The sequence below is a fragment of the Vicia villosa genome, linkage group LG7 (assembly GCF_029867415.1).
Source record: "Vicia villosa cultivar HV-30 ecotype Madison, WI linkage group LG7, Vvil1.0, whole genome shotgun sequence".
Classification (NCBI taxonomy): Eukaryota; Viridiplantae; Streptophyta; class Magnoliopsida; order Fabales; family Fabaceae; genus Vicia; species Vicia villosa.
Genome location: NC_081186.1, coordinates 107,798,239 through 107,812,063, shown reverse-complemented (window position 1 = coordinate 107,812,063; position 13,825 = coordinate 107,798,239). Strand labels below are relative to the sequence as shown.

At 29.5% G+C, this 13,825-nt stretch overlaps 1 protein-coding gene across 1 annotated transcript; it reads right to left on the bottom strand.

Annotated features, from left to right (window-relative positions):
• Positions 1-326: 326 nt before the first annotated feature.
• On the bottom strand, positions 327-2,217 carry LOC131618219 (uncharacterized). Its single transcript, XM_058889484.1, has 2 exons — positions 1,969-2,217; positions 327-1,788 (listed from the first exon to the last, which is right to left on the bottom strand). Exon 2 carries the CDS (start codon positions 1,784-1,786, stop codon positions 1,019-1,021), a length of 768 nt encoding a protein of 255 aa, XP_058745467.1. The 5' UTR covers positions 1,787-1,788; positions 1,969-2,217; the 3' UTR covers positions 327-1,018.
• Positions 2,218-13,825: the final 11,608 nt, after the last annotated feature.

The following is a 13,825-nucleotide window of genomic DNA, read 5'->3' as shown; positions in this document are numbered from 1 at the left end:
ATATACTTAGTAGGAAAATGGGTTCAAAGCTTATTCCCTCCTTCTAGAAGGATTTTTGGATTAGTACCACTCCCTTGTGTGCTATATTACCTAGACGTTTTAGTATCTATGATCAATTGGACTTGTTTTTTTGGTCAGGTTGGAGTCTTTATTAATGGATTTTTTACTTAGGATTTTAAGTGGAAGATATCTCTTGGATTATTTCCCATTCGGTCATAATAGTTATACTTGATTTATCATCATTTATAACACCATCATCATCATCATCATCAATTTCAGAGCCTTTTTCATTGAGTGTAAACTTCATCCGTACATATAGATTTATCAAGCTTCATCTTCTTTGAAATTAAAGAGATTAATGGAAGACCGTACATTTTCCTAAGTGTACAATCATACTTTAAGTTATCTGAACCTTTTTATCTATTATCTTAGCTTCTTGAAAAATAAAATTTAATTTTTCCTGAGATATGTCTTCAACCAACTGTGAATAAAGGATATTTTCTTTGAATCAGTGACCTAACACATTAATGGTCTGACCAAAAGATTCGTCATATAACGTTTTCGTGGAATAATTTATTATTCTGTTCCATACATCCATTATCTTTTCCAACATCACACAAGGTTTGACCATTTTTCCATCTTCACCTTTGATTTGTTTGGTGCCTACCACAAGTTTTAGTCGACTTCTCACATTTTTGGTTATGGGATACTTACAAAGCAATGCATAAAATGTAGGAAATACTATTGCAAGCCAATTCATCAGTGCGGTGTCACAATCAATGACAATTACATTTGGTATGTTTTTTTTGTCCTTCAACATAATCTTGCACATTTCTAAATCCCATGTAACATTGTCCTCTTTTTTGGATTCTCAAAATGCAAAATGACTGAAAAAGTCATCTATATAGAATTAACACCAACAATTTCCAAGAGTGGAAGTATATGCTTGTTTGTTTTGTATGTTGAATCAATTATGAGTATAGTGGAAAATGTGATGAACAACTTGATGGAATTGGAATTAATAAAAGTATATCTCAAACTGTGACTTTATCCTCAAAACTCTGAACCTATAAACATAATGGTCATCCTCTAAAAGCTTCAATAGTTGTTTCATTTCAGATCTTGGACCTCTTACCGCCAAGTTATTTTGGGCACGCACATTGTATACTTGTTTAATATTTGAAACATTGTGAGGTCTTTTCCATTTCAAAGTTGCAAGTATGATTTTCGGCGTCGGCGTGTTTAATGTCATGTTTGAAACAACTTTATTCTCCTCTGGAATAAGGCGACATACAATGGGATAACCTACTAGCTTGTCATTCAAAGAATGATTATGTATACCAAAAACCATATTAAATTTCCGTGTATGATTTTCCTTATGGTATCCACACAATTTAAACCGACACTCACATTTTCTTGATTCGGTGTCATCATGTTTCAACTTCATATTAGGTGGTTGGTACGTGCCATTTCTTACACATCTCATTCTTACATATGATTTTATTCTATTAGAACCATTGTTATACCTTCCGGTTACACCTCCAGACCCCAATTTCTCAACCTCCATGCACACCCATTGTAGCATATTTTCACGAATAGTAACCTCTTGTTTATTTATAAATTTTTCACAAACATCTACCTTGACAACAACCGGTCTAACACCTGGTTTAATATCACGTGGTTTAACATCATCCTTCACTTCATCCAATTTAACATCATCTTTCACTCCGCTCGGTTTAACATTCATCCTCACAGTAGTTTTGGCAAACATATCCGGATGCACCATATCTAATACCAACAATAACAGAAAAATATATTAAAAACTCAAAGTATCATGCATATCTGGAGATAGATCTCCAGAACAAATAAAATAGAGGCCGTATATGCATACCTAGACTCAACATTCATATTTTCAACTCAAAAACCACATTAATGCAAGAAGTTAGGGATGAAATAAATGAAATTTACCTTAAATTTTAATTTCTTTTGCTCTCTTTGATGTGATAAAATACAAGAATGATGTTTTGGTTTTGAAAAGTTGATTGAGAATGGAAGATTTTTTTTTGAAGGGTTTTGAAGGTGAAATTCCCTTTGATCATGAGGGAGAAGAACATGCAAGGTGGTGTTTTATTCAATTTCCCGCTTGACGTTTCTGGATATGCATCTCCAGAATCATCATTGAGTTGTTAAATAAAACACCTTAGTGAATAAAACATCATAAATGAATAGGGGGTGTTATGGAAATGTATCTTTACATACACCCTAAATAATATACAGAGATGCATCGCCAAAAGTTATTTTTGGAAAAATGGGGTGATTGGCTTAAGTGCGAGGACTAGTGTGATTTTATATGCGTTCGAAAATGCATCTCCAAACACAGAAACTCATTTTCAAATTTTCAAGATGTGTGACGCACATTATAGATTGGGATGGGTGTTTCCCTTTATAATTATATACATGGTCATTTGTTGTTGGGGGCTTCCACCCATGATTATAATTTTAATTATTTTTTAGCACATATACATGTCATTAAGTTAGTTCTAATAGTGTCAACTAGAACTAAGAATTTGACTAGGGATAGTAATGGGCAGGATACTATAGTACTCATCCCCATACTTGTGGTGTGAAAAAATCCCCGTACGCAAGCTCATACCCGCGTGGACACCAATTTTCATACCCATATCCGTACTCTATCACTACTACGGAAAAGGTATTTAACAATGGTTGAGAAAAATATATAATTACGCAGGACCATGTGTTGTTATGTAGTGTGTGGTAGTATATGTGCACTTACAATCACGGTCTAGTGACCGTCGTAGTAAACAAGAAAGTGTGCGCTATTTAACAACGGTTATTTCTTATAACCGTTGTGATATTATATGTGAATAAATGCCAATCGTTTCATACTAGAATCAACATTACACCATTTTTTAGTTGTTATCAAAACTTGTATTGTAAGTACACGATAAATTTGAACAGCTTGAGGGTTGGGGAAAGGTACTATAGTACCCGTCCCCATACCTGAGCCCATACCCGTGTGGGCTCCAATGTTCATACTTGTATTCGTACCCTATCACTACTACGAAAAAGGCATTTAACAACCGTTAGGAAAGATATATAATCATGCAGGACCCGATGTTATTATGTAGCGTGTGGTAGTATATGCGGCACTTTCAATCAGGGTCTAGTGATCATCGTAGTAAACAGGAAAGCACACACTATTTAACAACGGTTATTTCTTATAACCGTTATGATATTATATGTGAATAAATGCCAATTGTTTCATACCTGAATCAGCATTACACCATTTTTGTATTGTTATAGAAACTTGTATTATAAGTACAGAATAAATTTGAACAGCTCGAGGTATGCAATCTTTCTAACTTCCAAAGAGAATAGAAAGGGTATAGAATTAAAGAAACAATAATGAGCATCTTTGGTTTTTAAACTTCCAATAGAAGAAGATGAAGAATCAGAAGGAACAATATAAAAGAAGAACCAAAACACAAAAAAACTTAATTCAAAGGAATCAACATGTGTTATCCTGCTCAAGCTACCAACAATGCTGAGAATCCAAATGTTGTTGTAGAGGATGCAGTTGTACAAAACTAGCCTGAGCCTTAAGATGTTGTTGTAGATGGTGTTGTGGCGCAAAACCAACATTAGATTCAAGATGTTGCTGAAGAGGGTGTTGTGTTTAGACTAATGAGAGCTCTCAAGGCAAGGAGAAGAAGAAGAAGAAGGTTGAGGCAAATAATTAATTTTTTCGATTCTGATGATGATGATGAGGCCCATTATGATTGGTATAAATTTATCTCAGCTAGAGGGTTTAGATAAGATAATGGTTTTTGATTATGTAATATTCAAAGTTTAAGCGATTAAGTTTTTATCTTTTTGTTTAACTGTCTTAAGGTTATCAACTTAACAACTAAAACTATCAACTTAAACTACAAATTGGATAAATTAACAAACAGAAAATTGTAATTGAAAATTCCATAGTTTGCGTTAAACTTACTCGTAAGAAACCGTCTTTTAGTTTCATTCCTGTCAAGTTCACTCCATCTTTAACTATTACATTTCATAACAAAGTAAATATTAAATATAAAGCTGATAAGAATCAGTGTAAAATTTTCAAATTTCAAACCCTACTTCAACTATTGTATTTCATAACAAAGTAAATATTAAACATGAAGGAGATAAGAAAACACAACAACTTCAAATTTCCAGAAAATATCGCTGACTTCAGTTTGTTCTTCAAATTCTTGTTCTTCCTTTTTGAATCTTTATACATAACCTTCAAATAGCTCACAGCTTCCAACTCTGACTTCATATTACTCTCATCTTCATTTCTCAATTTTTCTCTCATGTCTTCATCCCATATGAACAAATTACATGTTTCATCACTCCTCCAAAATGAACATCTCCAAAAAGTCTTCCTTTATTCTTTCCCTTCTTGCATTGGTACGAAACCATACGACTATCACAACCACAAAAACTTCCAGATCTAGATTTTATAGTGGAAGAAGACGACGTAAAACCTTTGGATTAGTTTGTCTTCAAATGTGACATTTGAAACCAAACTAAACAACAACAATGAGTATGAGTGTTCTTGTCTTCTTCCTGACGATGTCGACGGTGTTGGTGTTAGGGTTTGTTTCTTTTTTCAGTGAAATAATGGATACTTAGTATTTAACATTTATAAAGAAGTGTCAGTCTGTAACAACGGTTTTATAAAGGAGCCGTAGTGATATACCTATTATTTTTTAATTAAATATAAATAAAATTGAATAGGCGCGCATTAACGTAAAATGAATTAACTATTTGAGGAACCTGAGGTTCGAACCCAGAAAAGTTGAGTTATATCATCACGGTTATGTAATTAACTGTAATTATAACCTTAAAAGTTTTAATAAAAAATAATATAATTGTTAGTGCGTGATTTTAGAAGTGTCGCCACGGTTTTGGGCAAACTGTGGTGACTTTGGCGTTGTTGTTTGCGCGTTTTGTAGTAGTGTATGAGTACCTCAATACCCAACCCGTATCCATTTACCCGCATTTTTAGTAAAATAAAATCGATTAACTACTAAATATCATATGATTTTAAGTTTTTAAACCATATTAAAAATAAATTATGGATGTTATTGTTGAGTTAATAAATAAATTAATATTTTTATAAAAACGTATAATAGTTTAATTATGATATATTTTTTAAAAACGAATAAACATGTATTTTTATATAATAATATAAATAATATTATATACATATTATATTATTTATATTATTAAATAAAAATAATAATATAAATATGTAGTGTGAGTTTGGGGCGGGCTAGATGGTAAGTTACCCATGCCGGCACCCATATTCATTTATTTTAATGAATAATTATAAATGTCCGTACCCTCCATTTTACGTGTTTTTACTCTTTCCGTTATAATTTTTTTTTTGAACCCATAGAATAGGAATCAAATTGCCATAATGGACATTGCTGAAATTTCAATTGAGGTAGTTGTAAAATGACTACTAGTACCGCCACTAACATTAATAATTTATCATTTCTCAATTGTTTTAATAACTATTTCAATGCTAATGAAATTTAAAATTTATTATTAAATTAATGAATTACAAAAATAAAACTCATTTTTAAATAGCTATATTGTTCCATCTTTAGTAATTTTTTTCAACTTTTTACAATTATTTTATATTGCTTCATATATTTTATAATAAGATTTAAGATTATATGTCAATAATATTGTGACTAATTTTTAATACCTATTTTTTTACCGAATTTTACATGTAAATTTGTGGGCAAAAAAAAGATGTTTATTAACTCTTCTCAAAATCCTGTATTTTTAATATATATATATATATATATATATATATATATATATATATATATATATATATATATATATATATATATATATAATTTAAAACTATATTATTTTTCTTGCTTAAATAACTGTTTACTGGCCTCAAAGAAAGCCCAATCTATTGGTGCTGGTTATAAGCCTATAAAAGAAAGCCCAAATTATAGGTGCTAATTACGGGCATGAAAGAAAGTCCAAACTGCTGGGTAAAATGTGAGAATTTAACCTGCCACCTTCCTAATTATATCTGTCACCCTTACTTATCGCATAGTTTTACAGTTTACCTACCCTTACTTAAAATTATTGATTTTTATAAAGTACAGGTGAATATAAAAATTTTCAAAATTATAACGGAAAATTTGCAAAATATCAAAAATTTTGGTAAAAAAAATCTTTATTTTCATGAGTTTTTATCGAGGAGGATTTTAAACTTTCTAGTATAAAGTGTTGTATTTTTTCAGAAATTTTGAAATGTATGAATTTTTATTGAAAATTTCAAAATTTCTAATAAAAATTCTTGTATTTCTTACCGAAAATTTTTGGAGATTTTAAAAATTTTGATAAAATTTAATATCGACAATTTAAAAATATATTATCAGCAATTTCATATAAACTATTAAAAATTTCATTTGTACTTTTAACTCAAATTTGACCACAAATATTTTTAAAAAAATTAAAAAATATGAGATGTCAAATATAACTGAAGAGAAACCGGTTAAATTCTCCTTAAAGATGAGTTGGGAATTTACTGTGACACGAATTTTGAACAAGTTAAAGAAATTATATTTCAGTCTCTCTATATTTAATCTTCATACCACCACAAATCAATCATGCAGATTTTCAAAAATACTTAAAATATTCTTAAAATATTTAAAATTTAATTACAATATTCACCTCCTGTTTTAAAAATGGATGCATTGTCAATGTAATAGAGGTCAAAACTATTTAGATTTAAAATAAAAGATCAATTTCATAAATAATATAAATTTCAAATTTATTTTCTATTTTTTTAAAATATTCTGAAAAAAGACTAAGTCTTCTCTAGAAACAAAAATTTTGATTTAAGCATAGTACTATAATTTCTAACTTTTAAAAGTAAGTAAATAAAATATTGTGAGGTTGCAATTAGTTGTCCAAATTTACCAACTGAGTTAATTTAATTAATTTTTTTTATTTTTATCCCCAAATTTTCTGTCATTTTAGCTTGTTTTCCCTAGTGGTTTTCTGCAGCTGTTTTTGTTTAGTTAGACCCTGTTTCTTCTACCAAATATAGAAAAGACACTGTTTCTTTGTCCTAAAAACTCACATATAAAAATATGCTAAATATTTTGTAAATAAAACGTCTTGTTGTGAAAAATAGGTTTAATATCTTTTTTATTCTATATTTTAATCTTCAAATTTATTTTGGTTTTTTAATTGAAATTTTGTTATATTAATCTCTTAACTTTTTAAAATATATTATATTAGTTTTTTTATTTAATTAACGATAGAAAAATTCAAAAAGTGATCTATAAATTCGTCACTAATTAAATAAAAATACTAAACATAATTTATTTTGAAGAATTTAAAAAATAATATAAAATTAAGAAATCGAAAAGAAGTTCAAGGTTAACCTACACGACCAAAAAGATATTAAACCAAAAAATATTTAACAAAATTTTTAATATATATTAGAATTTTTTTTCAACTGAAAGCACCTCCTAATTAACACCCAAAATTTTGTAATTGACTAAATCAAAGGACTAGTTAATAAAAGAATCGTGAGAAATATCTTAATATAAATGTCACTATAATAGAACAATTTTCAAACCATTTAGACTGAAAATAAATTAAGAAAGTCTTTACTCTCAATTTTCAAAAATAAAATACTCAATATTTTTTAATAGAAATTACAGATTCATTGAGATCTTCATAGTTCATTGCATCATGCAATGCAAATTGCAAAGTGGGAAACTCGACTGTTTTCAAATTTGGACTTTTGTATCAATTTATAAAATTGAAAAGGACATTATAAATTTGAAAAGGACAAAACATCTATTTTGTAATTAAAGTAAAATTTACCTTCCATCATTAAAAAAGTTACATATTTTTTTCCCATTTCTATGCTGGATAAAAATATTAATATTTTTAAAATAGTGCGGTATATTTTATATTACTATATTATGTCGTAAATATAATTTACAATTCAATTAGTACTTTGAATACGTTAAAATAAATGGATTAAAAAAATATCAATTTGATCTACAACTTGTCCAAATGGCAAACAAGAAAATAATACCCAAGATTTGTTGATAACCATTAACCAATTGGGTGATTACTTGTGAGATAATTGTGTAAATCTTTGTTTTTTTAATAGGTGAATATAACTTTTCTCATAAAACTTATTTTTAAATTATGTTAAGGAATAAGGAGGGATGGGGAATATTACTTGCTTCATTCCTTTCATAATGAAACCCCATATGATTTAAAAAGATTTAGAAATCTTCCTTTTTTGTAGCTCAATAGTGATCAATTGTAATTTATTTTTAGAGTGAAGATCCATTTTGGTCCCTCACAAAAACTACAGAACCCAAATTAGTCCTTCACAAAAAAAAGGACCCGATTTAATCCCTTACAAAGTATAACCGGGTCATATTAGTCTTTCTGTAAATATTTTTTTCAAACCGGTTTTTTCTTCTACTTTTAAACCGTGACTAGACCGCCAAGTCGTATTTTATTTTTTATTTTTCATTTTTTAAAACTAAATTGATTTTTATTTTTCATTTTTTAAAAACTAAATTGATTTTTATTTTTAATTTCGATTTTATTTTTAAACAATTCAGATTTTAAAATACAAAAAAAGATAAGATTTGTTCTGAAAAGGAATCGAACTCAAGACGTTTAGGTCACATCCTATGTCTTTACCACTATGCCAACGTACACTGGTGACAAATAATTCGCATGATTTATAGTAATATTAAACAATTCTGAATTTAAAATATAAAATATAAAATTTGTACCCATGAGGTCTCAAACTCAAGTCCCTTCAAATTTAATGATAGTCAACTATAAATATGAAAAGTGATCTAAGAGCGGGTGAATCAGTTAGATTAATCGGTATTAGTGAATTTTTCTCTATTATGAATGTTAGCAATGTTGTTCTATTTTTTTCGAAATTGTTATAATAGTTTCAAAAAAATCAAAACATTGTTAACATTCATTATCGAGAAAAATTAACTAATATCAATTAATCTAATTCATGCAACCCCTCTTAGATTACTTTTCATATTTACAATAAAGTGACTACTATTTAATTTGAAGGGACTTGGGTTTGAGACCCTGTAGGTACCAAAATTTATGTTTTTTGTTTTAAATTTAGAATTGTTTAATATTACTATAAATCATGACAATTATTTGTCATCAATGTATGTTGACATAGTGGTAAAGGCATAGGAGTGACCTAAATGTCTTGAGTTCGATTCCTTCTTAGAACAAATCTTATCTTTTTTTATATTTTAAAATCTGATTTGTTTAAAAATAAAATCGAAATTAAAAATAAAAATCAATTTAGTATTTAAAAAATGAAAAATAAAAAATAAAATACGACTTGGCGGTCCAGTCACGGTTTAAAAGTAGAAGAAAAAACCGGTTTGAAAAAAATATTTACAGAAAGACTAATATGACCCGGTTATATTTTGTAAGGGATTAAATCGGGTCCTTTTTTTTGTAGAGGACTAATTTGGGTTCTGAAGTTTTTGTGAAGGACCAAAATGGGTCTTCACTCTTTATTTTATTTAAGCAACTAGCTAATAATGAAACCAGAGTAAAAAAAAAAAAAACTAATAAAGAAACCATAAATCATAAATAAAAAACAGTGTATAGGAAGCAAGGCCAGCCCAATTCATGTTAAGGTCTAATTTGAGATAAGATATTTTTTAAGTTATATTATTTTAGATTAATTTTATTTATTTTAATGTATTTTTTTACAAAATTAACTTTAGAATTAAAAATAGTAAAATATATTATATTTTTATTAAATAGTTTTTAAAAATAATTTTGGAGGCATGTGACGATTTTTCTTTACAACCTTATCCTGGAGTATGCTGTAAACATTTTAAATGAGTAAAAGATAGAAGAGGAGTGATGTGCTTACACCCATTTTCTTACACCTATACTTACACCCTATATAATACTACAATTACATGTGTCTAATTGTATTGAAAAAATTGAAAAAAAAATAATTAAAGCAAATAAAAAAACTAAACCGTATAAAGATACGGTGTAGTTGTCAAATTTGGTGTACACATATCATTCTTGAAGATAGAAGGATGGTTTGATAACTAGAGTGAAAGAATTTATGAGTAGAGTGATAAGGAGATCAAAATTTTGACTTGCAGAATAGTAAAAAAGACCTAATCATACTTGTGTTAAATACTTTTTTAAAATCAAACATTTTTGTAGTTCCGTACTCGAGTTCTAGTGCTAGACTTTATAAGGAGTTGAAAGATGTCACGACATCTCCCAATTGCAAAATTTAAAGCGGCAAGGTTTGATGGAAAGAGAAAATTATGGTAAATGAGGGTTAAAAATTGTTGTTTCAACAAAGTTTATAAAAGTTTATTCATAAGACAAAACTGTCAACATGGAGGAAACCAACTGGGTAGAGATGACGGAGAATGTTATAAGATTGGTATGTCTATATGTATCAGGTGATGTAATGTATCATATCCTGAATTTGAAGACTCTGAATGAGGTTTAGAATAAATTGGAGAACTATTATATGTCCAAGATGTTAACAAAACATTGTTCGAGAAACCACGACTATACAACTTAAAGATGCAAAAAGGATTCTATTTGCAACATGTTAATACATTCAAGAGAATAATCATTGATTTGGTGAGACTTGGGGTGAAAATCAATATTAAATATGTGAAATTTTTTGTGTGTTCGATATCATGTTCTTATGACCACTATTTGTCTGTTCTTGCCTAGTTGTGGATATTCATCAACCTTTCGGGAGTCTATAGCTAGTCAGCAAAAAGATAAGTGAATAGGTGTTGTGGTAAAGGAAATGTAGTCTTTAAATAAAATTTTCAGACACAAGAAATTATTTAACTTCCCAAGGCAAAAGGATTATTGGCATAAAATGAGATGTACAAAAGAAACTTATTTGTAATTTAAATTAAGGGGAAAAGTTCAAAGGCCTTCTTGTATAAAAGAGGTACTTAAAAGAAAAATTCCCTCTCAAAATATATGGGTTAGATTTAAGATTTTGAGGGAGCTTATACTTTCATAATCAATTATTTCTGACAATTGTCAATTATTTGTCTCTTAAATTATTTTTTCCTTTCAAAAATATTTTCTTTGATCAAGATTGAAATTTAAAGGGTTAGAAAAATGTGAGTGTGTATTTCTATTTTTTAGGGAGATTTTTTTACTCTTTACAAAATAATCTTAAATAATAAAATTTTAGATTAAATCCTTGGAAGCATTAGGTCACTTTTACCATTTTTTATTTATTTCCTTCTTTGTCTATGATTAATATCAATAAGTATTTCTTACCCTATTATCAGAACTACTAAAAACATATTCACATAATGAACCATATGTTTTGCATTAGACAAAATTTGACATAAGGTGTAAGTTAATTTTTGTCAATTTATATCCAAATTAAGCAAGTGTCATTGAGATGCAGTCAAGTAGACTTAAAGGTACTTGAAGGATACAACATGTTATTGTATCATGTTTAGAAGTGGACATAGTGATTCTTTATGTCAAGGATATGTTAATTTAAACAATATAGGTGTGATAACAACTTCAACGAGTGTACTTATTCATTGCGAGTAATTAAAATGATAAGAACATCAAGTATCGAACACGAAGGTTGGTTTCTCTCTCTTTCAAAACTCAGTATTTGCACAGTTTTAATAAATTTTCTCTCGAGAGATCATCAGGGGGTAGACTCAGTATTGTTCACATTTTTATAGCACAGTTTTGATAAACCCAGTATTGTTCACATTTTATTAGCATCTTGTACCCCGAGGTTCGCTTGTAGAGCCTGGAGGCCAGGCAAGGCTCCTAACTGTAAAACCAGAGGTAGAACAGGAGCTTCCATAGGAGTAACTTGAATAGATCTGGCCAACTATGAAGCTTGAACCAGATCTTGATGTAGCGAAATAATCGTTCCAAGATCTACAACATTTTGTGGAGGAGAAAGAAATGCTTGATTACATAATACTAGAGCAGCGTCTGCAGCTTCGTGCGCAGTGAATAATATATTATCCTTAGATTCACTCATCACTGAGAATTATAATAACTGAAGATCTGGAAATATGAGGAAATAAAATTGAGATTATATTTGGTTGAATCAAGACACGGTGAATCCTCACGCTTTATTGTGAATGCTTTCGCTTCGGGGATCAGAGGAGTTTACAAACTGTGAATTTAGATAATAAATGTGAATTTGTGAAAACCATAGGAATCAAAAAGTCGATTCCCATAGACGGTGCCACTATTTCATTCTGGAACTAGAAAAGGGAGAAGTAACGATAGTGATGGCAGATCACAACTCTTAATGCAGAGGAGTAGAGGCCTGCAAGGTTAGCACTCCAACACTCAAGTCAATATATGAGGAAGAAGAGTAAAATGAAATTGAATTTGAAACTTGTTACCTCAATTTGGATCTTTCTTTATGCATAGAGATATGAAAATAACGAACTTGTTATTTGTAAGCACTGAAATCTAGATAGCCAATGGATGCACTTGCAATTGAGATCTCTCGTGATCATTAGGATGATATTCCTCGTGACCTGAGAAAATTCTTGAAGGAGCGTGGCTCATTCCTGGTGGTCGACCAATATCTACGTGGTCGGTCCAGAACAGAAACAATCCATGGGCAAAATAAATGACCTAATCAATTAGCTAGTTGATTAGGTTCATGCAATAACTAATTATTGTTGCCCAAATTGGAATGTTTTGATAGAGAGTTGTTATCATTCATTAAGATACTATCATAATCTATTATACAGTTCAAAAACTTGTCCTAATCAATTTGACGCTTCTTAATTCATATCGCTAGGTTCCAAAAACATCTTTGGTGATTTTATTTGAAAAATAGAGGAATAAAAATTTCTTTTAAGTTTGTTTTTGTTTTAGCCATACTAATATGAAAACACCAAAGTGTATTTACAATGCACTAATTTCTCAGACGGACATGGTCAAACGAGCTTTCATACTTCATTTCTTTCATAGTCTGAAGCTTTAAATCACTTTCTTGGATATACCAATCGTATAAGCATTTCACTTGAATCTTTTTGTGGATGAGACTTGAGATATCCTCAATCCAGACGCCATCTTCAGAGGATATCATTAGTGATCGTAAACCCTAATTATTAAGTTTGATTCATAGGAATAAGCTTGATCAACCACCTTGTGCATCTTTGACCGCTTGAGCTAACTTAAGTCATTACTTGACTTCATGACTTGTTGTTATCAAATCCATTTTAAGTGTTGTTTCTACTTCAGGTGTTTTCATCATCAAAACCATGATATAATCGGGGATAGAGAGATCTTACTTGTCTATAAGCTTTGATAACTTCTTGATTATACCTGCAACCACATAGTTCCACATTAGCCACGATCCATACACCATACAAAAATTTTAACACCCCGTATTCAAATCTAGTGCAATAGCGTAAATCATCAAACATTCTTACGGAATACAAAACTTTCTTAAATTCTAGAACATACCTCACATTTGATAGAAGGAAATCACAATTATCAAATATTTTAAGTCTAATTGTACCAATACCATGAACTTTGAAAGTCTTATTGTTATTGAGTTGAACGACACCACCTTGTACTAGCTCCAAAGTCTTAAAGTATTCTCTCGTTGAACACATGTGACAATTGAATCCTATGTCCATGATCCAACGCTTATATGTCTTTAAAATCATCACAATTAGTGCATCATCACTTT